At 43.0% G+C, this 27,175-nt stretch overlaps 1 protein-coding gene across 1 annotated transcript in view; it reads right to left on the reverse strand.

The window, feature by feature from the left end:
- Positions 1-368: 368 nt before the first annotated feature.
- Positions 369-27,175, reverse strand: part of rev3l (REV3 like, DNA directed polymerase zeta catalytic subunit) — a 282,330-nt gene continuing 255,523 nt past the window's right edge. The window contains exons 30-32 of the mRNA XM_068027364.1: positions 11,585-11,831; positions 4,622-4,831; positions 369-1,374 (exon numbers count right to left, since the gene is read on the reverse strand). Coding sequence (XP_067883465.1) covers positions 1,234-1,374; positions 4,622-4,831; positions 11,585-11,831 — 598 coding nt within the window. The 3' untranslated portion in view covers positions 369-1,233. The remainder of the gene's footprint in view (positions 1,375-4,621; positions 4,832-11,584; positions 11,832-27,175) is intronic.

A 27,175-nucleotide genomic window follows, 5' to 3' on the forward strand; every position in this document is an offset into this window, starting at 1 on the left:
AAATTACAACTTAAAAAACAATTTGGATTGGTTAGCTGAAGAAACATCTCTTGGAATGATGTCCTTGTCTCAGAGATTCTCTCCTAACTCAACTCCACGTCAGTGCACCTTTGCAGAGTGCTGAAAATTCTAGCTTAAAGTGATCCTGTGCAGAGTTGTCCTGAAGTTCCATTCAACCGGAGGAATTCGAGAGTGCAAGTTCCCGTGGTTTTTGCCAATCCTTGCATCCACAGACTAATTTTCCAAAACAGACCACCTAGTATTTTAAACAAGGTAAACTTTTAATAATCTGATTTATTCTAATTTAATAACAATATCAAAAAAATAAAGAAAAATTTCAGGATGATTAGTAGAGTATAACAAACCAGAAGCTACAAAATAAACAGGATCATATAATTCCTTTATATTTCCATACAGCTTTACAACCATTGAAAAAAAGTGCCTCATTTGTACAAATTTTGGCAAATTAGACTTGACGCAATGAGAAATTGTTAAACTTTTCTTTGAAAACAATATAAACTTTTAAAAAGGATATGAAGTGCCATAATATATAATCCAAATAAATAATCAAGATATTGCAACAACCCCACACAGCACTGCTTCCAAAATCTTGTCTAGCCATGATTGTTTTCGTAGCAAAGCACCCAGAAACATCAACATGACAGTGCTTTCAACAAACTGCTACATTTTGTACTGCAAGTTTACTACGGTGCACACTACAGAAAGCAACTATCAAAAAGGTAAACAAAAAAATATAGAATTGAAAAAAGTTGTCAAAACATACAACACATAAAACTTTAATATCGTAGAAAATCATCTGTAAACATATGCAGCTTGAAGTTTGCACCACAGTTGTTAATTACCCACACTTCAGTGCCCATAGATCAGAACTCCATTTACCATAATTGCTTATGAAATATTACTGTACACTTATTTACAGGGCTGTTAAATCATTGCAATGGAAATGACACAGGTTCACAATTTTATTTTAAAAATGATCTCCCAACAAGTGAAACGATTATCTAATTGACCCTTTTTTTGCACCGCAACAGATATAATATTCACACTCAAAAAAGTAGATACAGCAAAACACTTAATCGAGTTGGCTATAAAGGGTCAGCTTTTGCAGTCATGGCAAGCTCACCATGACCAAGATTTCTGCACACGCAATAAAATGCAGATGAGCAAAAACTGAAATGAGCACCAGCCAATGCCTCGAGTGGATTAGAGTTGTTAAAATTGGTCCAACAATTGACGAAGGTAAGGAGCCTTTGTAAGGTCACGGCTGATGCTGAACAGCTTATACAGGACCGGACAATCCAGCGAGACACATTGAACTTGTCTATCCACACAGCCCGTGCAATTCCTGCAAATCTAAAAACAAAAGACTTCTGTGAATAATCAACGATTCAAAAAAAGGCAAAAAGTTTCTAACAACTGTAGTCTATTAGGCACTAGGAATTTGCAGAAAACCAACTACACAATGCTGTTTGGCATCACAGCTCATGAGTGCTACTCATGCAATTAAGTCATGCTCTCTATATTAGAGGTGTCTGACTTTTTCTTAATCATAACCTGGTGCATTTGGTCTTTGGTGGGTATGCAGCAGCATTGGGGAGACAGGTGAAAGCAACCACATGTATAGACTCTCAAACAAAGGCACAGAAAGGGAATGGCACAAGGAGACAGTGGAGATGGAGACAAGAACGAATAAACTTGCTTTTACGAAGCATCTTTCAGGACGTTGCAAAGCACTTCACAGCCAATTATTCTTGAAATTTGTCACTGCAAACCCAACAGCCAATACACACAGGAAGCTTTCAAACAATAACCACCACCAAATCTGTTTCAGCAGAGTTAACCAGGAGATGACCTCAAATCTAAATCCCAGACACTCGAATTCAACACCCCTTACATAAACAAGTTTTTAAAATCAATTCTTAGTCCATAGAATCTACCATGACATGCTACAAATAAATATTGAAGGAAAATAATTTTACTCTTTCCCTATTTCTCTTCCACCTGTTCTTCTTGACCCCACCCCCGCCATTCCAACTCTCTGTGACTTTAGCCACTTGTGCATGGCCCCACTATCCCTTGCTCCCTTCATTTACCACACCATTGGCGGTCATGCCTTCAGCCACGATGCAAGACATGGCAGATGGAGTTTAATCCGGACAAATGTGAGGTAATGCTGCAGGTGAGGGGTATACAGTAAATGGCAGAACCCTTATGAGTATTGACAGGCAGAGAGATCTGGGCGTACAGGTCCACAGTTCACTGAAAGTGGCAACGCAGGTGGATAAGTTGTCAAGAAGGCATACGGCATGCTTGCCTTCATCGGTCGGGGCATAGAATATAAAAATTGGCAAGTCATGTTGCAGCTGTACAGAACCTTAGTTAGGCCATACTTAGAATATTGCGTGCAATTCTGGTCGCCACACTACCAGAAGGACGTGGAGGCTTTGGAGAGGGTACAGAGGAGGTTTACCAGGATGTTGCCTGGTCTGGAGGGCATTAGCTATGAGAGGTTGGAAAAACTCGGATTGTTTTCACTGGCACGACGGAGGTGGAGGGGCGACATGATAGAGGTTTACAAAGTTATGAGCGGCATGGACAGAGTGGATAGTCAGAAGCTTTTTCCCAGGGTGGAAGAGTCAGTTACTAGGGGACATAGGTTTAAGGTGCGAGGGGCAAAGTTTAGAGGGGATGTGCGAGGCAAGTCTTTTTACGCAGAGGGTGGTGAGTGCCTGGAACTTGCTGCCGGAGGAGGTGGTGGAAGCAGGTATGATAGCGACGTTTAAGAGGCATCTTGACAAATATATGAATAGGAAGGGTCACTGACCCGAAACGTTAACTCTGCTTCTCTTTCCACAGATGCTGCCAGACCTGCTGAGTGATTCCAGCATTTCTTGTTTTTATTTCAGATTTCCAGCATCCGCAGTATTTTGCTTTTATTATATAAGGGAATAGAGGGATATGGGCCCCGCAAGTGCAGAAGGTGTTAGTTTCGGCAGGCATCAAGATCGGCGCAGGCTTGGAGGGCCGAATGGCCTGTTCCTGTGCTGTACTGTTCTTTGTTCAACCCCTCCAGCTCCTCAGTAACCTTAATGCCTAATTTTTAACTAAACATTTGGCCATCTATTCTAATCTCTACCTCTCTGGCTTGGAAGTCTTCCCTGCCTCCCCACACACTTCTGTGGGACTTCCTGGAGAATTATATAAACTCAACCCGTTATTGCTGCTACAAAGATATTACTTCCAATTAGGGCTCAAGACCCTCACCCGGGCCGACACTCCAGGCAGTGCAGCATTGTCAAAGGTGTCGTTCTTGGGAAGAGATTCTGAAGTGACACCTCACCTGTCTGCTGTTTTTAAGAGATATGGAAGCATCTCATGGTACAATACAAAGACAGAGAATTTTGGTGTTCTGGCCAACACTGCAGCCTCAACCAGCATCACTAACAAGCTCTCATGCCTGTTGGAGGATTATTACTGGCGTGCAATGGTTTGTACATTTTGTCTACTTAACAGCCACAGCAAAAAATTATTCTGTCAAGTACTTTGAAAGGGTTCAACGTGATAATGCACTGTATAAACACAAGTTTATTTATAGATACTAAGCAGTGTTAGGACAGTCTACCATTAGCCAAATAAAGCTAGAAAAATAAATGAATTCTTTTAATTACAAAAGGTGCACAGCAGGTGCAACAGCAAAGAATATACTAAAGCATAGGCTTCTGCAATGGGTCTGCTGCTGCAGCTTCCCTGCTTATGTACGTTACCAACATTTAGAATATATCTGGCAGTTGTTTCGTTATATCTCCATGTATTATATAAGTAACTTTTTATCAGGGTCCCTTGTAGTCATGTGGGCTGTGTCATTGGAATGGTCTTTTTAATATGAAACCCACACGCTGTCGATTAAAGCAGGATTTTCCTGGTTTCACCCCTGCAGCATTGTGGCGAAACTTTCACACTCCACCCTGATTCTGTCATCATCCCGTCTCAGTGTTCTGGGTTGACGGTCATATTAGCTCTTCATGGTGGGCTCTGAGTGTACCAGGGAGAAGCCTGTGGTGCTGTTATGGTATCACTGCTGCACCGTTAGATGAGGTGGGAGTCACACTCAAGGGGCACAAGAGTCCCAAAGACTGAAACAACTGTCCCACTAAAAGGTAAATCCTGGGGATGAATGGTGGGAGAGGAGGTCGCTACATGAACTTTTTCCTTTGTTCCTGCAAGTGTCCACCCCTTCCCGACCCACTAGACAAACGTTAACGGGGGACCAGAGTCTGGGATCCCAGCAGATCTTCCAGTCATCTGCCCCAGTTCCTACAGCCCCTCGGCTCTTCCAGGTGAAGCTTGGCAATAATCTGAGAAGGGGGGGAATTGAGTCAAAGAGGCAGTAGCAGGTCTCACTATCAGACTTTTCTGGGGTGCAATAGGAGGGGAAAATCTAGGTCCAAATGTTCAGTGTTACTTCTCAATAAAATTGCTCGTGACCATTAAAAGAAAATTTTGAACAAAGTCAATTTTGATCCAGTACATTATTACAGCCTTTGGTTTTTCACCCAGAGCAACAGCTTAGTTAACAGCCTTGATGATTTTGCGTAAGTACCTTTACGAGCTGAGCCTGTTTCCATTCCCATTCTTGAATCTCCCGATGAAGGATCACAGCCACTTGCTGAGGGCTGCTTCGGCACTTGCTACAGATGCCCAGCTGAGTCAGCTCATCACAGACTGGGCAGTGCAGGGTGGTGAAGTACTGGGAGATAGTTCCTTTACGACCATCCTGTTCATTGCGAGCTGTTGAAAATGCCTTTTGAACCTAAAAAATGTTAAAAGCAAAGTTTAAGAATATTTAAATCTGTTACATTTTATTTCTGGAGAGTGTTTGCAGTGTAGAGTTTTTTTTTTAAAGCATTCAGACGAAGCAAATGAGATGACAGGCAGATGATCCCAGGCAGCAGTGAGTTTACAATTTGTACAGCTGGTGGTGGGGGAGGAGATCAAAAAAACCTGCAGTGTGGGTTGCACTGCTGACTGCTGCTCAGCCTCTAACTATATCCTGTTCTGGAAGTACATAACACCATGAATTAGACTGTCATTTCAACAAGGACAGACTATTGGCACATTTATACTGTCATGGGGCTGTAACCCAGGTTCAGTACAAATAAGGTAAGAGCAGATTCAGCTGTCCTAACAGCATCCAGTATAAGGTGGGAACAGTTCCACAAACCTGCCTTCATGGACTCAATCATGGAATGATACACTTAGTGCATCTCCAAAGGTACACGAGCAATGCTGTGAAGCGATAACCAGAGGGGGTGTCAGGGTGCATTCACAGGACAACAGATTACAAGACACAGCATCCTGCTTTGACCCTGTACAAGACCTTGATCAGGCCGCAAAGAATGCAGAGTCTATTTTTGATCACAGATGGTGGGTGATAGATGCTTTGGCAAGGGTGCATAGGAGGGACACTGGACTAATTCCCAATTTAAAGCATCTTAGTTATTGAGGCTAAAATAGTTGGGACTATGTGTAGACTGAGGGGTAATTTGATTGAGGTTTGTAAGACGATGTGTGGTCCAATTAAACAGTAATCGGGGTTTGGGGGGGGCGCGCGGGGGTCACAATTTTAAGATCTAGGTGAACTGGTCGTTTGGTGGTTCTTTTACCAGGGAACAGGCTGTCATCTTGTACGGTGTACATTGGATTTGCTGAATTCCTTCAAATGAGAGCTGGACATTACCTTTTACAGGATACAAGATATATGGTAGGGAATTAAGGGCCAAATTGATCTCCAGGACTAGTTTTGATCACTAAAATGGCTGAGAGGAATTTTACAGATTTCTACCACACTCTCATCAACCCTCCCCCCACACCCCACTTCACCAAATAGACCTTTTTTTTAAAAAAGAAAATTTGGCCTCTCCCAAATCACATAGGTTGGATGGGATGGAGTGCATCACAATTTTGTATGTGTGTGTATTTAGGGATGCCTTCCAAACTTGTCTTGCCACCTTCAAAGGCTTGTGCACCTACACCCTAGGTCTCTATGTTCCTGCAATCCCATTGAAATTGTACCATTTAATTTATATTACCTCTTATTTTTTTTCTACCAAAATACATCACTTCACAATTCTCTGCATTAAATTTCATCCACGTGTCTGCCTATTTCACCAACCTCACTGTCTCCTCATTTAACAACTTTTCCACATTTCAAATTATCTGCAAATTTTGAAATTATGCCCTGAATACTATAATCCAGGTTATTAATACAGATTAAAACTAGCAGCAGTTCCAATACCAACCCCTGGGGGACACCACTGCACACTTCCCTCCAGTCTGAAAAAGAATTATTCACCACTACTCACTGCTTTCTATCCCTTTGCCAATTTCTGATCTACACAACCAGTGTCCCTTTAATCCCATGGACTTCAACTCTGTTAACATGATATGCTTTACTTTATAAACTGCCTTTTGAGAGTCCATTACCCATCTACCATCTCCATTACTTCAAAGAACTCAAGTTAATCAAACACAATTTGCCTTCAACAAATCCATGCTGACCTTCGTTTAATGACCCATATTTTTTTCAAGTGACAATTTTGTCCCAAATTGTCTCAAACATTCCCCACCACTGACATTTGGCTGACAGACCTGTAGTAGTTGGGTTTATCCCCCTCCCTTTTTTTTCCCCCAACAATGTTTGCAATCCTCTAGTCCACTGGCACCATTCCCATATTTGAGGATTGGAAAATTGCAGGCAGAACCTCTGCAATTTTTACCTTTACTTCCCTCAGTAACCTAGGATGTATCCCCTCCAGATTGCGAGATATTTTTACTTGGAGCGCTGCCAACCTTTTAAGTACCTCCTATTTTTATCCTATCTAATTTATCTTCTACATCCTCCTTTATGGTGACATTGCATCCATCTTCACTAAAGAATAGGATGTTGCCAAAGTATTAATTTAGTACATCAGTCATACTGCACACTCCCTACTCGGTCCCACCCTTCCTTTGAATATTATAAGTGTGCTTCTATTTTTAAAAAAAGTGTTTTTAAGGGCTCATTTAAATTGTGGAAATGGATTTGGAAGTCTGAAGAAATGCCAGACATTTTTTTCACTAGAGTCATTGAAAGGCCACTTGACTGTGAAAACAATTACTGGAAGAAATCAAGCAGTGTTAAAAACAATAATAACCTTTACTGGAGATCACCGCCTTAAGATAAATAAACAACCAGAACCTTGGACAAAGGGGAAGTGTTTGCAGAGAAGCCACATGTCAAGGTTTTCTGGAGGTCAGGAGGTTGACTTTCTGTTTGGAGCTTGGATATTGTTTTCAGTTCAGTTGGGGTGTGAACTGTTTGAAGACAGTTGAAGTTCAGCCTGCCAAGGAAAAGGCACCCAACTCATCTTTCCGCCTTTCGCTGATAAAACCCTGTGTATTCAGCCTGATCACCAAAACCCTTGGTGCCACAATTCTCCTGAGAAGCTGGAAAAAACCTGCCAAATTAATTCTCAACGCTGTTTGAAAAGAACTGCTCCAGAAAAGATCCCAGTGACCCATCTATTTGCACTCAGATGCCAGACCAAAAGGGACAACTGACATCCTTCCTTATCTTTTTTTCTCTTCAAGAATTAGCAAATCTTTGGCCAAAGTTTTCTTTCTTTTTGTAACAGCTCTGCAGAGAGAATTTCTTTATTCTTTTCAGTGTGTGTGAGCTTGTGTGTGGAGGATTTAAAAGAGAAACTTTCATATTTCAGTCTGTGCATTAATGCTTTGCTTCATTACTTGATAAGTCTTGTTTTTATAATACACTGATAATTTTGTTGTTTATTAAAGAAACCTGGTTGGTGTATTTTATTCTGGGATAAAGAGCAAAGTATATGATTGACCGTATCAGTAACTGGGTAAACATTTAAAAAATATATGTTGTGACCTGTGGAGAAGCGAAACTAGAAAAGACAGTGCACTCCTCCCACCTGGTCGTGACAATATCCTTTTACTATTTATATGTTTATAAAGACTTTTGGGCTTTCTTTTGTGTTAGCCCCAATCTATTTTCATACGCTCTGCCCCTCATTCAGTTGTCCGCTGTACTTTTTGCATTTAGCTTGGTTTTCAACTATATTATGGACCTGACATTTACCATAGCCTTTTCCAGTATCATTTAAATCCAACCATACTCCTAACTCCCCCATAATGGCACTGTTTTTGTTTCTTCCATGTTTTGTGCAGCTATCCATCCAGGTGGATAAAAAAAATGTAATTGTAGTCTACTTATAACTGGGCACAAACATTAGTTATAATAGCTTAACCATTAAACAGATCTGGAAAAAAAGTGTTTTCTTAATAACAAATATTGGAAATTAACAGCAGGTCCATCATTTCAAGATGAGGGTACAATGACAGACATACCATATGAGAACAGGACAGAGCCGACTTGAAGTGAGTTGGGAGGGAAAGACGGAATTTGCCTGCGGAATACAGCATCTGAATTGTTGTCACCATAAAAAAAAGAACCAGAGCTGGGTCTGCTTTAAAATGGTCTCAATTCTGCTGATTTATATTAGTCAAAGGACAGACTGTGGCCAATTTTGGAAGCAGCCTAAGCCCTTCATAGCTTTATAATGAGATGAAATGTAGTGAGAGACTTCAAAATTCTGATTTCTAAATTTCAAATGTACCTCATTATCCTACATTAGATCGTGATCACCATTGGCCAACAGCTTGCACCTTTCCGTCAGGCCACAGAACCTATCATAGAATGGTTATAGCACAGGAGGCGGCCATTCGGCCCATTGTGAGCATGCTTGTTCTCTGCAAGGGCAACTCACCTAGTCCCACTCCCCTGCCTTTTCCCTGTAGCCCTGCAAATATTTTCTCTTCAAATAATTATCCAGTTCTCTTTTGAATGATACTAAACATTCACTGTGTAAAAAATCTTTTTCTCATGTCGCTGTTATTTTGCCAATCATCTTAAATCTGTGCCCTCTTATTCTCGATTCCTCTGCCAATGGGAACAGTTTCTCCCCATCTACTGTCTAGACCCCTCAAGAGTTTGAATCCATGACTGTCTGAAAAAGCGGTGCCTTCCAATAGTGTCAATCTGACCATTCCCTTCCACAAAGATGAAGCACTGCAGTGTTAAGTAACGCCACCCAGCAGCCTGAAGAAAAAGGTAGACCAATTTGCCCATGCCAGGAAATAGCAAAACTGTATCCATGACTGCAAAATGTGTGCGCCTGGATGGTGTGGTAGTTGCAACAGCAAATAATAGCCCTCCAGCAGCTAGCCCCATTCCTCATGTGTGACCCTGGAGTGTTGGCGAGCTATTTGATACTGTCTGACTAGCACAGAATCACAGAATTGTTACAGCGCAAAAGGAGGATTACAAGTGCACATTTTATAGCGGGGCTCACTGGCTAACACTCGGGAGCTGGAATACTGACCAACTCCCTCCCCTTCCTAGTCCAGGGTTGCAGATGCCAATTCCAGGGCAAACTTCTTCCGCCCATAGCTGAAATCAGGCAATGCAGGGACTGAAAACTTAAAGCTGTCCTATTTATGTCTTAGTACCATACCAAGCTACAGGACCATCGAGGGAGCACTGACCTTTATTCTTTCAAACAGAGAAGTAGCAGTGACATTATGCAATTGGATTGGTCAGTTCATTTAAAAAAAACATAATAGGGAGTTCCCCAATTCCTAGCCAGTATTCTGCCCTTGATCACCATCAGAAATAGATTTAAGAGTTATTTATCTGATTATGTTGTGTACAGGACTTTGCTGTGCTTAAATTGGCTACTGTGCCTGACGACATAACCAAAGTTCTCTGACCAAGAGGGAGCATGAACCACTGAGGAAAACCAGAAGCTGGTGAATGTAGGTACTGAAGCAGACATTGCCACCACAGCAGGGGAAGTGAGGGGGAACTTGGACTGCTTATCCGATATCCTGCACTGGATGAGAAGAAATTTCCTCCAATTAAATATTGGGAATATTGAAGCTATTGTTTTTGGTCCCACTCCAAACTCAGTTCCCTAGCTACTGACTCCATCCCTCTCCCTGGCAACAATATGAGATTAAGTCAGTCTGTTCGTACCCTTGGTGTCACAATGGACCCCGAGATAAGCTTCCAATCTCATATTCGCTCCATCACTAAGACCGCCAAGTTCCACCTTCATATCCCTTGACTTTGCCCCCCTCAGTTCATTTGCTGGTGAAACCCTCCTTCATGCCTTTGTTACCCTAGACTTGACCATTTCAATGTACTCCTGGCTGGTCTCCCACATTCTACTCTCCGTAAACTTGAGGTCATCCAAACCTCTGCTACCCGTGTCTTAGCTCGCACCAAGTCCTGTTCACCCATCACCCTTGTGCTCGCTGACCTACACTGGCTCCCGGCCAACATTTTAATTTTAAAATTTTCATTCTCGTTTTCAAATCCTTTCATGGCCTCATCCCTCCCTATCTCTACTCTCCTCCAGTCCCACAACCCTCAGATATCTGTACTCCTCTAATTCTGGCCTCTTGAGCATTCCCAATTTTAATTGCTCCACCATTGGTGGCTGTGCCTTCAGTTGCCTAGGCCCTAAACTCTGAAATACCCTCCCTACACTTCTCCGCCTCTCCACCTTGCTTCCCTCCTTTAAGACACTCCTTGAAACCTACCTCTTTGACCAAGCTTTTTGTTACCTCCTTATGCAGCTCGGTATCGTACTTTGTTTTATAATGTTCCTATGAAGCACCTTGTTACATTATATTTATATAGTGCCTTTAACATAGCAACAGGAATCAGTCATTCAGCCCATCGAGCCTGCTCCACCATTGAATACATCCACTTCAATGCCTTTTTCCCCACACTATCCCCATATCCCTTTATGTCGTTGGTATTTAGAAATCTGTCAATTTCTACTTTAAACATACTAAATAACTGAGCTTCCATAGACCTCTGGGGTAGAGAATTCCAAAGATTCCCCCTTATATTGAAATTATGACGCCTGGTTTTAGACTAAAGGCCTGCTAACCTGAGCCCGACGAGACCCGATGACATGTCGGGTTCGGTTCGGCTCGGGTCGGGTCGGGCCAGATCGGACACGCCTCTATCACAACCTCAGGTAAGTGACTCTATTGTTAATTTATTTTTTGGACTTTAAAGGTGGTTTTGTTAGTTATCTTAAGCTTGTGCAGGTAAGGAACAAAGTGAAAAATGGAAGGTAGGTTAACTGATGGTCGGGTCGGGTGCGGGAAAAAATGGAAGGACTCAGGCCGGGTCGGCCTCATTTGCAAACCTGGGCAGGCCTTTATTCTAGACTCTTCAACCGGGGAAACAGCTTACCTGCAATTACCATATAACACAACAAAAGTTATTGTTGCTGGGCTAACTAGCCCCAACAATGCAAAACAGCACACTTCAGAAAGATAGCCTTTTCGAAGCGGCTTTGTATTAATGCCCTGGGCTTCATTTCTGTCAATCTTTCTGATAGTTGAGAACTTATGCGCAAGTTAGTGGCCAGATCAATGAAAACTAAACAAGATAAATGTTACAAATCTCACTGATTCTTACCCTGGGTAACTCATGGTACCAGCTGAAAACATCCACACCAATCAGAGAGAAAACCCTGTTGAGGGGTGGCAGGATCTGTTTGGTGATGTAATAGGTAGCATTCAGTCTCAAGCTGGGATCCTGCAGTACCTCAATCGGTCGTCTGACAAGCTGAATGAGGGGCACCCCTGGCACTCCATACACAATGACATAAGGGACCCTCTCGCCTGCCCTAGGCTCAGAACGCCGATCGTATGACAGCATCCTCCTGTTAGGAGCAAGAAACGCATTAGCAATTTGTGGAGTTAAAACTTAGCAGCAACATGAGTACCTGGCAAAACTACCAATACTTCAATAGTTCAATGGCAGATATTTCCTCTATCTGGGGGCACTTACCAGGATTCACTCACGATTGCATTGTTGAGATCTAAAGGCCTTTTATATTTATGCACATAAGTGGCGTTTTAAAATGTTCCCATTCAAATGGCTTCAATGTTACTTCATTGGGCACTGCAGATTCAGGATAAGCCAGCAGATGGCTTCATATGAAAGCATCTTTCAGCCACATACTTAAAAAAAAGCTACAAAATGAATTAAACATGTACATACCTTTCCAGAGTGTTACGAAGCAAACCTTACATTTCTGTAGCACTCATTATATAAAGACATTTCAGAACTTTGCAGGCAGTGGACCTGGAGTTGACTATTTCTTTTTTTTTTTAAAAGCAGGAAGGGATGCAGCAAAATACTGGTGGGAGGGAGTTGCAGAGGTGGGAACACAGGTCAAAAGGAGCATCCGCTGGGGCATGAGAAATTGGACAACATTAGAGGCCCGGAGGGTACATATCAACCCTTCAGCTTTGTGGATCTTGTTAATCTGTCAGTTGAACCACCTCCTTTTCTGGCCCACTAAATACACTGAGCTATCGTACCATCAGTCTACTTGGGTCCTAACACAAAACAGCAGAAAAGGTACAAGCACATTCACACATGCAACTGGCCACAGTCAATTTCCAGACCCACCAAAACAGATTTTTTCTTTTATTCATTCATGGGATGTGGGCATCGCTGGCTAGGACAACATTAATTGCCCATCCCTAATTGCCCTCGAGAAGGTGGTGGCCTTCTTGAACCGCTGCTGTCCACATGGGGTAGGTTACCATGCACCTGCTGCCCTTGTTCTTCCAGGTGGTAGAGGTCATGGGTTTTGGAAGTGCTGTCGAAGGAGCTTTGGTGCGTTGCTGCATTGGTGGTTTAGGGAGTGAATGTTTGGGGATGGGGTGCCAATCAAGCAGACTGCTTTGTCCTGGATAGTGTTGAGCTTCTTGAGTGTTGTTGGAGCTGCACTCATCCAGGCAAGTGGAGAGTATTCCAACACATTCCTGACTTGTGCCTTGTGGACTGGCTTTGGGGAGTCAGGAGGTGAGTTACTCGCTGCAGGATTCCTAGCCTCTGATCTGCTCTTGTAGCCACAGTATTTATATGGCTGGTCCAGTTCAGTTTCTGGTCAATGGTAATCCCAAGGATGTTGATAGTGGGGGATTTAGCGATTGTAATGCCATTGAATGTCAAGGGGAGATGGTTAGATTCTCTCTTGTTTGAGATGGTCATTGCCTGCACTTGTGTGGCGCCAAGATTACTTGCCACTTATCAGCCCAAGCCTGGATATGGCCCAGGTTTTGCTGCATTTCTACATGGACTGCTTCAGTATCTGAGGAGTCGTGAATGGTGCTGAACATTGTGCAATCAGCGAACATCCCCACTTCTGACCTTATGATTGAAGGAAGGTCATTGATGATGCAGCTGAAGCACCTGGTAGTGTGCAACGAGATGGGATTAATTAATGACCTCATAGTTAAGATGCTCCTAGGTAGCAGCGATAATGTGATTGAATTTTTCATTCAGTTTGAGGGAAAGAGTGGGTCCAAAACTAGTATTTTAAATTTAAATAATGGCAATTATGAGGGCATGAAAGCAGAGCTAGTTAAAGCGAACTGGCAAATCAGGTTAAGGGATAGGTCAACAGAGATGCAGTGGGAGACATTTAAGGGGATATTTCAGAATACACAGAATAGATACCTTTCAACGAGAAAGAAAAACTCCAAGGGTGGGACCTAACTGTTAAAGATAGTATCAAACTTAAAGAAAAAGCAGATAATTGCACAAAGTTAGGAGGCAGGTCAGAAGATTGGACAGAATATAAAAAACAGCAAAGAATGACTAATAGATTGATAAGGAAGGTAAAATTAGAGGACGAGAGAAAGCTAGCTAGAAATATAAAGACAGATAGTAAGACTTGCTATAGATATTTAAAAAAGAAAAGTTAACAAAGTGAGCATTCGTCCTATAGAAAGTGAGTCCAGGGAATTAATAATGGATAATAAGGAGATGGCAGATGAACTGAATAGACATTTTGCACTGGTCTTCACTATTGAGGATACAAGTAGCATCACAGTATTAGCTACAAGTCAGGAAATGGAAGGGAGGGAGGAACGCAAGAAAATTACAATCACCAGGAAAGCGGTACTGAACAAATTGTTGGAGCTGCGGGCTGACCAGTCCCCGGGTCCTGATGGACTTCATCCTAGGGTGTTAAAAGAAGTGGCTAGTGAGATAGTTGATGCATTAGTTTTAATTTTCCAAAATTCGGGAAGGTTCTGTTAGATTGGAAAATAGCGAATGTAAGTCCTTTATTCAAAAAGGAAGGGAGACAGAAAGCAGGAAACTACAGGCCAGTTAGCTTAACATCTATCTTAGGGAAAAGATTATTATTAGAGGTCCTCATCAGGGAACTCCTCTTTTTTGACGATGCTGCATTAACATCCCACACAGAAGAGTGTCTGCAGAGACTCATTGACAGGTTTGCAGCTGCCTGCAACGCATTTGGCCTAACCATCAGCCTCAAGAAAACAAACATCATGGGACAGGATGTCAGAAATGCTCCATCCATCAATATCGGCGACCACGCTCTGGAAGTGGTTCAAGAGTTCACCTACCTTGGCTCAAATATCACCAGTAACGTGTCTCTCGTTGCAGAAATCAACAAGCGCATGGGAAAGGCGTCCACTGCTATGTCCAGACTGGCCAAGAGGGTGTGGAAAAATGGTGCACTGACACGGAACACAAAGATCTGAGTGTATCAAGCCTGTGTCCTCAGTACCTTGCTCTATGGCAGCGAGGCCTGGACAACGTATGTCAGCCAAGAGCGACATCTCAATTCATTCCATCTTCGCTGCCTCTGGAGAATCCTTGGCATCAGGTGGCAGGACTGTATCTCCAACACAGAAGTCCTCGAGGCGGCCAACATCCCCAGCATATACACCCGACTGAGCCAGCAGCGCTTGAGATGGCTTGGCCATGTGAGCCGCATGGAAGATGGCAGAATCCCCAAGGACACATTGAACAGTGAGCATGTCACTGGCATCAGACCCGCCGGCCGTCCATGTCTCCGCTTTAAAGACGTCTGCAAACGCGACATGAAGTCCTGTGACACCGACCACAAGTCGTGGAAGTCAGTTGCCAGTGATCATCAGAGCTGGTGGACAGCCATAAAGGCGGGGCTAAAGAGTGGCAAGTCAAAGAGACATAGCTGTTGGCAGGAGAAAAGACAGAAGCGCAAGGAGAGAGCCAACTGTGCAACAACCCTGACAACCAATTTTATCTGCAGCGTATGTGGACGAGTCTGTCACTCTAGAATTGGCCTTTATAGCCACTCCAGGCACTGCTTCACAAACCACTGACCACATCCAGGCGCTTACCCATTGTCTCTCGAGACAAGGAGACCAAAGATGATGATTATTAAAGATGTTATAGCAGGGCATTTGGTAAAATTCAAGGTAATCAGGCAGAAAAAACATGGTTTTGTGAAAGGGAAATCATGTTTAACCAATTTATTGGAGTTCTTTGAGGGAGTTACACGTGCTGTGGATGAAGGGGAACCAGTGGATATATTGTGCTTAGATTTCTAGATGGCATTTGATAAGGTGCCACATCAAAGGTTATTGCAGAAAATAAAAGCTCATTGGCATACTGGCATGGATAAAAGATTGGTTAGCTAACAGGAAAGAGAGAGTAGGCATGAATGGGTCATTTTGTGGTTGGCGAAATGTAACAAGTGCTGTGCCACAGGGATCTGTGCTGGGGCCTCAAACGTTTTTATAATTTATATAAATGACTTAGATGAAGGGATAGAATGTATGGTTGCTAAATTTACTGATGACACAAAGATAGGTAGGAAAGTAAGTTGTGAAAAGGACATAAGGAGGCAACAAAGGGATACAGATAGGTTCAGTGAGTATCAGTTATACAACACAGAAACAGGCCCTTTGGGCCATCTGTCCATGCTGGCCATCAACCACCTATCTATTCTAATCCCATTTTCCAGCACTTGCCCCGTAGCCTTGTATAGAGTCACAGAGTGGGCAAAGACCTGGCAAATGGAGAATAATGTGGGAAAATGTGGAATTGTACATTTTGGCAGGAGGAATAAAAAAGCACATTATCTAAATGGTAACAGATTACACAGCTGAGATGCAGAGGGATCTGGGGGTCCTCGTGCATGAATCACAAAAGGTTAGTATGCAGGTACAGCACATAATTAGGAATGCTCATAGAAGGTTATCATTTATCTCGAGGGGAATTGAGTAGGGAGGTTATGCTTCAGCTATACAGGGCATTGGTGAGACCACATCTGGAGTACTGTGAACAGTATTGGTCCCCTTATTTAAGGAAGGATGTAAATGTGTTGGAGGCAGTTCAGAGAAGGTTTACTGGACTAATACTTGGAATGGGCGGACTGTCTTACGAGGAAAGATTGGACAGGCTCGGCTTGTATCTGCTGGAATTTAGAAGAGTAAGAGGCGACTTGATTGAACCATACAAGATCCTGAGGAGTCTTGACAGGGCGGATGTGGAAAGGATGTTTCTCCTTGTGGGAAAATCTAGAACTCGAGGTCACTGTTTAAAAATCAGGGGTCGCCCATTCAAGACAGAGATGAGAAATTTTTTCTCAGAGGGTCACGAGTCTTTGGAATTCTCTTTCTCAAAAGGCAGCGGAAGCAGAGTCTTTGAATATTTTTAAGGCAGAGGTAGATAGATTCTTGATAAGCAAGGGGGTTAAAGGTTATTGGGGGTAGGTGGAAAAGTGGAGTAATCAGTCCAGCCATGAACTTACTGAATGGCGGAGCAGGCTCGAAGGGCTGAATGGCCTACTCCAGCTCCTAATTCGTATGTTCGTATAAAGGTGTTGGGCCCAATACACTACCCAGAGAAACTACTGCAGTGATGACCTGGGACTGAGATGATTGACCTCCAACAACCACAACCATCTTCCTTTGTGCTAGGTATGACAACAGAGCTGGCGGGCAGCCATAAAGACAGGGCTAAATTGTGGCGAGTCGAAGAGACTTAGTAGTTGGCAGGAAAAAAGACAGAGGCGCAAGGGGAGAGCCAACTGTGCAACAGCCCCAACAAACAAATTTCTCTGCAGCACCTGTGGAAGAGCCTGTCACTCCAGACTTGGCCTTTATAGCCACTCCAGGCGCTGCTTCACAAACCACTGACCACCTCCAGGCGCGTATCCATTGTCTCTCGAGATAAGGAGGCCCAAAAGAAAGAATGACAACAAACCAGCGGAGTGTTTTAAAAAAAGAGCCGTTTTAAAAGGAACTTAAATATTGCTTATATTGTCCACTCAGAAGAATATATTGATCTGGGTCACCATTTTCCAACTGGAAAGAAAGGAGTGTTACAAATGACAACCTAAACACGATATCTGCTTGGGATCACTCTTCTGTAACTTATAAGGTAAAAAGGATGCAAGCTAGAGAAAGTAATTTGAATGCACAACAGCATTTCATAGTACAAAAGCAGTACAATTACACAGAATGTAAAGGAACATTTCCCTGCCACTACCACACCCAACTGACTTGCTACCTTCAAAGTTTCAGCATTGTTTCTATAAAAAGGACATAATGTTTACTAGCAAATCAGAATGAGACCTTGCACCTGAGGCTGAGCTAGTCTGAATTTACAGCTGCTCATAGATTGGTCTTTTCAATTTTGTTTTTAATGTTTATGACTTGAGTTGATACCTTCTGATGTTGCAACACCAACACCATTTGGGCAGGTAAGTGGAGATATTACAGCAGTTATTCTTCAGGAGGAGCAGAGTTCAAAAAGGAACATTTTATGTTCACCGCTATGGAATCTGACCCATTTATACTGTCAAGACTGTGCTGAAGTTATGATTTCTGTTTACTGCACACTTCTCAAGGCCAAAGAAAGCATGTGCGGAACTGCATTATCCTCAGGTGCCAGTAAATGTGCTGTTTCATTGGCTGCGCTGCATCTGAAAGGCTGTCTTTTTTGTCTCAGCGCTCTCCACCACCCCCCCACCCCCACCCCCCAGCAAGGCGGCAGAATCACCTTTAATTTAGGATGCTGCTGACAAATGCAGGGTTAGTGCCGGGGTAACATGATTTCCCACAAGCCTCATTAAACATGATGCCTTTACTTCAGTAAATGCGCTATGAGTGACCCACGGTCCATACTTTAACAGCAACTGTTTTCTACAAACTACAGTCTCAAATTATAAAACAAGAGTCGGGGATGAGAAAAGATTATTCAGCCCAAAGCCCATCTCTGTAGTGCATTAACTTCCCAATCATGGTGTGCATTTGACAAACGCCAGTATTTTTGCCTATTTTGCCCCCATTCCCTTACCTGGAGAAGGGTTTCAAATTCTCAGTACGATGACCAAATATTTTTCTTTTCCTGGTACCTGTACCAAATGTACTTTTCATCTATGTATATTCATGTTCCAGGTCCTAAATGCTAGTTATATTTTGAAGTAATATAGATTTACGACATCTACACACATTTAATATTTTCCGTACTTTGCAGTCTTCCCTGAGGCAGTTTCTCTACAGACAGTAAACCTTAAGCTTCTCTGATCTTTCTTCAAATCTTCACTTTTGGGGTTAGTCTTTTTGTTGTTTTCCTGTAACACACCACTGATTGCTGATTAAAACTGAGCACAAATATTCAGCACCAAATGTCATTTTGAGGGAGTCAAAGGTTGACAGACTGAAAACAAATATTGTCCCCATATTCAAAAAAGGGTGGTAGAAGCCAGCCCAATGATGACAGACCCATTCAACTGACCTCAGTAATTGGAAAACAAATATAATCAACTGTCAGAAGCAAAGTGGAAAGATCCAATTCTGAAAATAACCCAATAAATGTTAGTCAACAAGTTGCGATCAACCTCAGTTTTTTCCTTTTGCCAGACCTAGCAGTGTTCTCATCACTCGTGATGGGTATTTTTGTTTAACAAAAAAGGGGCAATTTACACTGTCATTTATTTGGGTGGTGTTAAATGGATTAAGAGCTGATGGTCCAAACTGATAAGAGATGGAAGCCATACAACTGCGCACCTCAAATTCCGAAAGTCATTTGCATAAGTACTGCCGAAGGAACCCAGGTCAACAATTATCAATGACCAGACATGGATGTGGATCAGTAACTGGCTAAAAGGAATAATATAGAGAACAGTTATAAGCGAATCTCGGTCACAGACAGGAGAGACCTCACTAAATATGACGCTGCAGATAGGCACAGCATAAGGGGCCCATCCACAGAAGCAGTGCAGGGAAAAGCAACAGGGTTAATCTTTGCTGTCAGAGGAACACCTTGATATGTCAGTGCTCTTCAGGCTCAAACATCTGACTCAAAGGGGACCTCATACCAGACAGATGACAGGAAGGTAAACCCAAGAAAATACTTTCAGATACAAGCAGGACAAGACAGCACAGGTTCAGCCTCGGGCACAGTTGCCAGCTGGATCGCTTTGAAGAGAGGGTGATCAATGGAACGGTAGTCAGTGGGCAATGCCATGAAATTGGTCTTAGAAACTGGATCATAAGTTAGCATTACCGTCTTGTAAATACTTCTATAAATGTTAATTTAACATTTGCAACAAGGTGGTTAATGGAGTATAATGTGGGGAAGTGGAGGTGGTCATGGAAGCTAGTGAGTTCAAGGGAGGGAACAGCGATATCCTGGAGCATATCACCATTACAAAGGAGGTGGTGTTGGAGGTATTGAAGCACATTAAAGGTGGATAAATCTCCAGGGCCTGACCAGGTGTGTCCTAGGATGCTATGGGAAGCAAGGGAGGAGATTGCTGGGGCCCTGGCAGAGAGATTTTTGTATCATCGTTAGCCATGGGTGAGGTACCGGAAGATTGGAGGATAGCTAATGTTGTGCCTTTATTTAAGAAGGGCAGCAGGGATAAGCCAGGGAACTACAGGCGGGTGAGCCTTACACCAGTGGTGGGAAAGTTATTGTAAGGGATTCTGAGAGACAGGATTTATAAGCATTTGGAAAGGCATGGTCTGATTAGGGATAGTCAGCATGGCTTTGTGTGTGGGAAATCATGTCTCATGAATTTGATTGAGTTTTTCGAGGAGGTGACCAAGAGGTTTGACGAGGGCAGGGCGATGGATGTTGTCTATATGGACTTTAGCAAGGCCTTTGACAAGGTACCGCATGGTAGGCTGGTCCAGAAGGTTCGAACACATGGGATCCATGGTGAGTTAGCAAATTGGATACAAAATTGGCTTGGTGATAGGAGGCAGAGGGTGGTAGTGGAGGGCTGTTTTTCAGATTGGAGGCCGGTGACCAGTGGTGTGCCGCAGGGATCGGTGCTGGGCCCTCTGTTGTTTGTATTAATGACTTGGATGTGAATGTAGGGAGCATGATTAGTAAGTTTGCAGATGACATCAAAATTGGTGGTATAGTGGACAGTGAAGAAGGTTGTCTAAGGTTACAACAGGATATAGATCAACTGGGAAAGTGGGCAAGGGAGTGGCAAATGGAATTTAATGCAGACAAGTGTGAAGTGATGCATTTTGGGAAGTTAAACCAGGGCAGGACATATACAGTGAATGGCAGGGCCCTGGGGAGTGTTGTTGAGCAGAGAGACCTTGGGGTGCAAGTACATAGTTCCCTGAAAGTGGCAACACAGGTAGACAGGGTGGTGAAGGTGGCGTATGGCATGTTTGCCTTCATCGGCCGAGGCATTGAGTACAAGAGTTGGGACGTCATGTTACAGTTGTACATAACGTTGGTTAGGCCGCATTTGGAGTACTGTGTGCAGTTCTGGTCGCCGCACTACAGGAAAGATGTGATTAAGGGCGGCACAGTGGCGCAGTGGTTAGCACCGCAGCCTCACAGCTCCAGCGACCCGGGTTCAATTTTGGGTACTGCCTGTGTGGAGTTTGCAAGTTCTCCCTGTGTCTGCGTGAGTTTCCTCCGGGTGCTCCGGTTTCCTCTCATATGCCAAAGACTTGCAGGTTGATGGGTAAATTGGTCGTTAAAAATTGCCCCTAGTGTAGGTAGGTGGTAGGGAAATATAGGGACAGGTGGGGATGTGGTAGGAATATGGAATTAGTGTAGGATTAGTATGGATGGGTGGTTGATGGTCGGCACAGACTCGGTGGGCCGAAGGGCCTGTTTCAGTGCTGTATCTCTAAAACTAAAAAAACTAAGCTAGAGAGGGTGCAGAAAAGATTCACAAGGATGTTGCCTGGTTTGGAGGGCTTGAGTTATAAAGAGAGATTGGATAGGCTGGGTCTGCTTTCTCTGGAGCGAAGGAGGCTGAGAGGGGACATGATAGAGGTATATAAAATTATGAGAGGCATAGATAGGGTAGATAGCCAGAGTCTGTTTCCCATGGTAGGGGTGACTAAAACTAGAGGGCATAGATTTAAAGGTGAGAAGAGGGAGGTTTAAAGGGGATCAAAGGGGTAAATTTTTCACACAAAGAATAGTGGGTATGTGGAATGAGCTGCCTGAGGAGGTGGTGGAGGCAGGAACAGTAGCGACATTTAAGAGGCATCTGGACAGGTACTTGAATGAGCAAGGCATAGAGAGATATGGAATTAATGAAGGCAGATGGGATTAGTATAGATAGGCATTATGGTTGGCATGGACACGGTGGTCTGAAGGGCCTGTTTCTATTCTGTATGACTCTCTGACTCTATGAAATTATGCATTTTGGTAGTAAGAATAGAAAAGCAGAATTTTTTTTTTTTTTAAAGTGTGAAACTTATAAATATTGATGTTCAAAGACACTTTGGTATACAGGGAACACAAAGCTGGCATGCAGGCACAGCAAGCAATTAGAAGGAAAATGGCATTTTAACCTTTACTGCAAGGGAATTGGAATACAAGAATATGGAAGTCTTGCTATAATTGAATAGGGCTTCAGTGAGTCCACACCTGGAGTACTGACAGCAGCTTTGGTCTCCATATCAAAGGAAGAATATACTTGCATTGGAGGAGGTACAGAGAAGGTTCAGTAGATTAGTGCCTGGGATAAGAGGGTTGTCCTATGATGAGAGGCTGAGTAAACTGGGTCTATATTCTCTGTAAAGAAGAATGAGAGGTGATCTCATTGAAACATTCAAGATTCTGAAGGGGCTTGACAGGGTCAACCCAGAGGTTACTTTCCCTGGCTGGGGAATCCAGAACATGGGGAGACAGCCTCAGGATAAGGAGTTGATCATTTGGGACTGAGATGAGGAGACATTTATTCACTCACAGGGTCATGAATCTTTGGAATTCTCTACTGCAGAGGGCTGTGGAAGCTCCATCATCGAATATATTCAAGACTGAGGATGGAAAGATTTTTGATCTCTCAGGAAATCAAAGGCCTATAAAGGCGGATAAGAAACTGGAGTTGAGGCAGATTAGCCATGATCGTACTGAATGGCAGAACAGGCTCCAGGGGCCATATGGTCTACTCCTGCTCTTATTTCTTATGTTAAACTATTTATCCACATTCAATGGTGTAATTATGCTGATAAAGTTTTCATTCACCTCTGTGCTTGCACTTAAATATCCTTCTCATTTTATTACTGCTGTAAAATACTGGAGTTGGGATTGTAGTGGCTGCTCAACTACTACAAACAGGCTAGTGCCCAGCACATCTAGATCTGTGTTTGGCAAATGATGTTTAACTTAGAAAATTGTAGCATTATGCATGTGTGAAGTTCAAATTCTAAATACATACACCCTTCAGGGAAAAAAAAGGTATGGGGAAAACCAGATCTGAAAGGTTTATGACCAATACAGTGAAATTGTGGCTAAGGTGCACTGGGTTTCCACAATGTATTTACAGGACAATTCACTACAAAACAAAGTATACATTGTAAAGACCTGCTACCCGACCCGAACCCGACGGGACCCAATGACATGTGTTGGGTACAGGTCGAGTTGGGTTGCACTTCCGGGTCTGGCATTCGGGCTCGGGTCGGACACACCATCACAGGTAAGTGGCTCCAATGTTAATTTAATTATTGGACCAGAAAAGTGGTTTGTTACTGTTATTTTAAGCTTGCGCAGATCAGCAACAAAGCAAGAAACAGAAGGTTACTTAACTGATAGACGGGTCGGGTGCGGGAAAAAAATGGAAGGACTCGGTCGGATGTGGTTCTGTCGGGCTTGGGTCGGGGCTTTTTTTTTGCAGACCCGAGCAGGCCTTTATACCAATGTGCTTGTACAAAACTATTAAATTAAACACAATTAAATTATGTCCGGTTTTGATGGGGAATGTTGAGGCTTTGGAAAGGGAGGTCTATAATATTAACCCTCAATTTAAAACACCTTAGTTGCCCAGATTGGTTCAACGAGCTGTGTCTCTATAATTTAGAGATGTGTAAACTTACGGGCGATTCGAGCAAGGTTTATAAAATTAAAAAGACTAGATTCTGTTTACGTAGGCCAGTTATTTCAACTGGATAGGTTACAGGAAGAGGAGTCACGCTTACAAATTACATATGGGCAGAATTAGGTTGGATACTAGGCAATTCTCCTTTTCCCAGAGAAGAAAGGACCTGTGGAACAGGTAACTGGCTGGTGTGGTGAATGCTGATTTATTGTATTCCTTCAAGAAAGAGCTGGACTGCTTTCTGGCTGGGGCAGAGAACATCTCATGTTAGAAGTATTTATCATGTTATGTAAAACAGGGACAATGTGATGTGATATTCTGAACTAGTTTTGATCAGTCATATAGTCTAGGTGTTTCCCCACCCCCAGCAATCCCCCGATTGTTCTGACTTTACACCTGTCCTGGAAGATTACATGGCTCAGAGTGGGTGGAAAGTGTATATTAATGTGACGCATAAGGCATCACAACTGTGTGGGACAGACTGGATGGATCTGCGTTGGGAAGATAGAAGGGTTACAAAGAACAAAGAACAAAGATAATTACAGCACAGGAACAGGCCCTTCGGCCCTCCAAGCCTGCGCCGATCCAGATCCTCTCTCTAAACATGTCGCCTATTTTCTAAGGTTCTGTATCTCTTTTCTTCCTGCCCATTCATGTATCTGTCTAGATACATCTTAAAAGACTCCATCGTGCCCGCATCTACCACCTCCGCTGGCAACGCGTTCCAGGTGCCCACCACCCTCTGCGTAAAGAACTTTCCACGCATATCCCCCCTAAACTTTTCCCCTTTCACTTTGAACTCGTGTCCTCTAGTAATTGAAACCCCCACTCTGGGAAAAAGCCTCTTGCTATCCACCCTGTCTATACCTCTCATGATTTTGTACACCTCAATCAGGTCCCCCCTCAACCTCCGTCTTTCTAATGAAAATAATCCTAATCTGCTCAACCTCTCTTCATAGCTAGCGCCCTCCATACCAGGCAACATCCTGGTGAACCTCCTCTGCACCCTCTCCAAAGCATCCACATCCTTTTGATAATGTGGCGACCAGAACTGTACGCAGTATTCCAAATGTGGCCGAACCAAAGTCCTATACAACTGTAACATGACCTGCCAACTCTTGTACTCAATGCCCCGTCCGATGAAGGAAAGCATGCCGTATGCCTTCTTGACCACTCTATTTACCTGCGTTGCCACCTTCAGGGAACAGTGGACCTGAACACCCAAATCTCTCTGGACATCAATTTTCCCCAGGACTTTTCCATTTACTGTATAGTTCACTCTTGAATTGGATCTTCCAAAATGCATCACCTCGCATTTGCCCTGATTGAACTCCATCTGCCATTTCTCTGCCCAACTCTCCAATCTATCTATATTCTGCTGTATTCTCTGACAGTCCCCTTCACTATCTGCTACTCCACCAATCTTAGTGTCGTCTGCAAATTTGCTAATCAGTCCACCTATACTTTCCTCCAAATCATTAATGTATATCACAAACAACAGTGGTCCCAGCACGGATCCCTGTGGAACACCACTGGTCACACGTCTCCATTTTGAGAAACTCCCTTCTACTGCTACTCTCTGTCTCCTGTTGCCCAGCCAGTTCTTTATCCATCTAGCTAGTACCCCTTGGACCCCATGCGCCTTCACTTTCTCCATCAGCCTGCCATGGGGAACCTTATCAAACGCCTTACTGAAGTCCATGTATATGACATCGACAGCCCTTCCCTCATCAATCAACTTTGTCACTTCCTCAAAGAATTCTATTAAGTTGGTAAGACATGACCTTCCCTGCACAAAACCATGTTGCCTATCACTGATGAGTCCATTTTCTTCCAAATGGGAATAGATCCTATCCCTCAGTATCTTCTCCAGCAGCTTCCCTACCACTGACGTCAGGCTCACCGGTCTATAATTACCTGGATTATCCCTGCTACCCTTCTTAAACAAGGGGACAACATTAGCAATTCTCCAGTCCTCCGGGACCTCACCCGTGTTTAAGGATGCTGCAAAGATATCTGTTAAGGCCCCAGCTATTTCCTCTCTCGCTTCCCTCAGTAACCTGGGATAGATCCCATCCGGACCTGGGGACTTGTCCACCTTAATGCCCTTTAGAATACCCAACACTTCCTCCCTCCTTATGCCGACTTGACCTAGAGTAATCAAACATCTGTTCCTAACCTCAACATCCGTCATGTCCCTCTCCTCGGTGAATACCGATGCAAAGTACTCGTTTAGAATCTCACCCATTTTCTCTGAGTCCAAGCATAACATTCCTCCTTTGTCCTTTAGTGGGCCAATCCTTTCTCTAGTTACCCTCTTTCTCCTTATATATGAATAAATAAATAATGGAATTCTCGATGGCTTGGAATGATGTTGCCCATCTTGAGTGGAGTATGTTTTACCGGTCATGTGAACAAGAAGTGCGATGATGAAAAAACACAGACTAAAACTGAAGGGTTATAAAAATTGACTTTACCTTTTTAAAAATGGACAATATTACTAAAAATGGACGAAGACAAATGACCCGGCCTTGATATATTCAAACTGTCTGACAGGGACAAAGGAATACCTTTTGAGCTGGGAGGGGTCAATTACACCCATCCTGAAACATTCCTGAATTAAATGGGCTCTTTTGAAACCCAAGGTGGTGTGAAGTAGCCACATCCTAGTCACCACAGGGAGGGAGATCTACATCGCCCTACAGAGTTAAAGATGTGAAACCATTTTTGACCTTAAAAGGCCACTCTCTGAAGAGAGAGAGACCCAGAAAGAAGCATCACCAAGAAGCTTATTTCCAGATCAGGGGCTGGGAGAAATCCTGCAAGCCAGAAGGGAAGAGTCCTGCTGTAGAATTCTACATCGTTATTTATGCAGCAGTCAAGAAGTGATCTACTGTTTTCAATTGAAATTTCAACCAAGACAGAAACCAACAAACACCTCAGGCCTGCAACCAATGGGAACTTGACTTCCGAAAGAATTCAACAGGTTTACCGTGACTCCTGAAACCTAGCCCACTTAAAAATCACTTACCCCTTTTCCTCTCGATCTGTCTTCTCTTGTATATGTATGTGCATATGTGTGTGCACATGCACACAAGCGAATGCACGAGTGGATGCAGGTGATAATTTTGGGATAAGGTGTATTGTTCAATAAAATAATTAACATTCTGTTTTACATCTACAAAAAAACCTGTCACTGTCTATTTGACAAAACAAAAAAGGGTTAAACCTTAACAAAAAAAATACTAGCTGCGGTCAGGTGGGAGTTGAACAATAGGAACCACCCAAACCCCTCACCACGTGGCCATAACACAAAGAAATCAATGTTATTTGGTAGGATCTTCCTCTTCTATATCTATGAAACATGTTTGTTGTTATTGATATGTCGTGATTGGTCTAACCTGACCCTTATATAGATCCATTATTGTATCTCATTGTTAGACTAATGGCTCTGTAGTTGCTTGGATTAGTTTCTTCATCCTTTTTAAACAGTCCAATTGCCTGTGTCCAGTCCTGTTTGACCTCACCAATGCTTGGTGATTCTTCCATTACAATTTCTAACACATTACACTTTCTTTAACAATTTAGGATACACATTATGTGGCCATGGGGATTTGTTGGTCTTAATAAAGTTGGAGGAAGTTATGCTCTTGCACCACACTGATTTAAAAATTCTCCAGGATGTTGAATGCATGACAGAAATAAATCAGCATTATCCTTGCGAATATTTCTATAAATGTTAATTTAATGTTTCAACTTTACCTTCATTCGTTTTCATTCACTCCTGTTTGTACTTAAATATCCTTTTGATTTTATTACAGGTCTAATTAAACTTTTAATCAAAATTTTTATTCAAATAAGATTTACAAATCCTCCAG

Source organism: Heterodontus francisci, chromosome 3 (assembly GCF_036365525.1).
Source record: "Heterodontus francisci isolate sHetFra1 chromosome 3, sHetFra1.hap1, whole genome shotgun sequence".
In the NCBI taxonomy this organism is placed as follows: domain Eukaryota; kingdom Metazoa; phylum Chordata; class Chondrichthyes; order Heterodontiformes; family Heterodontidae; genus Heterodontus; species Heterodontus francisci.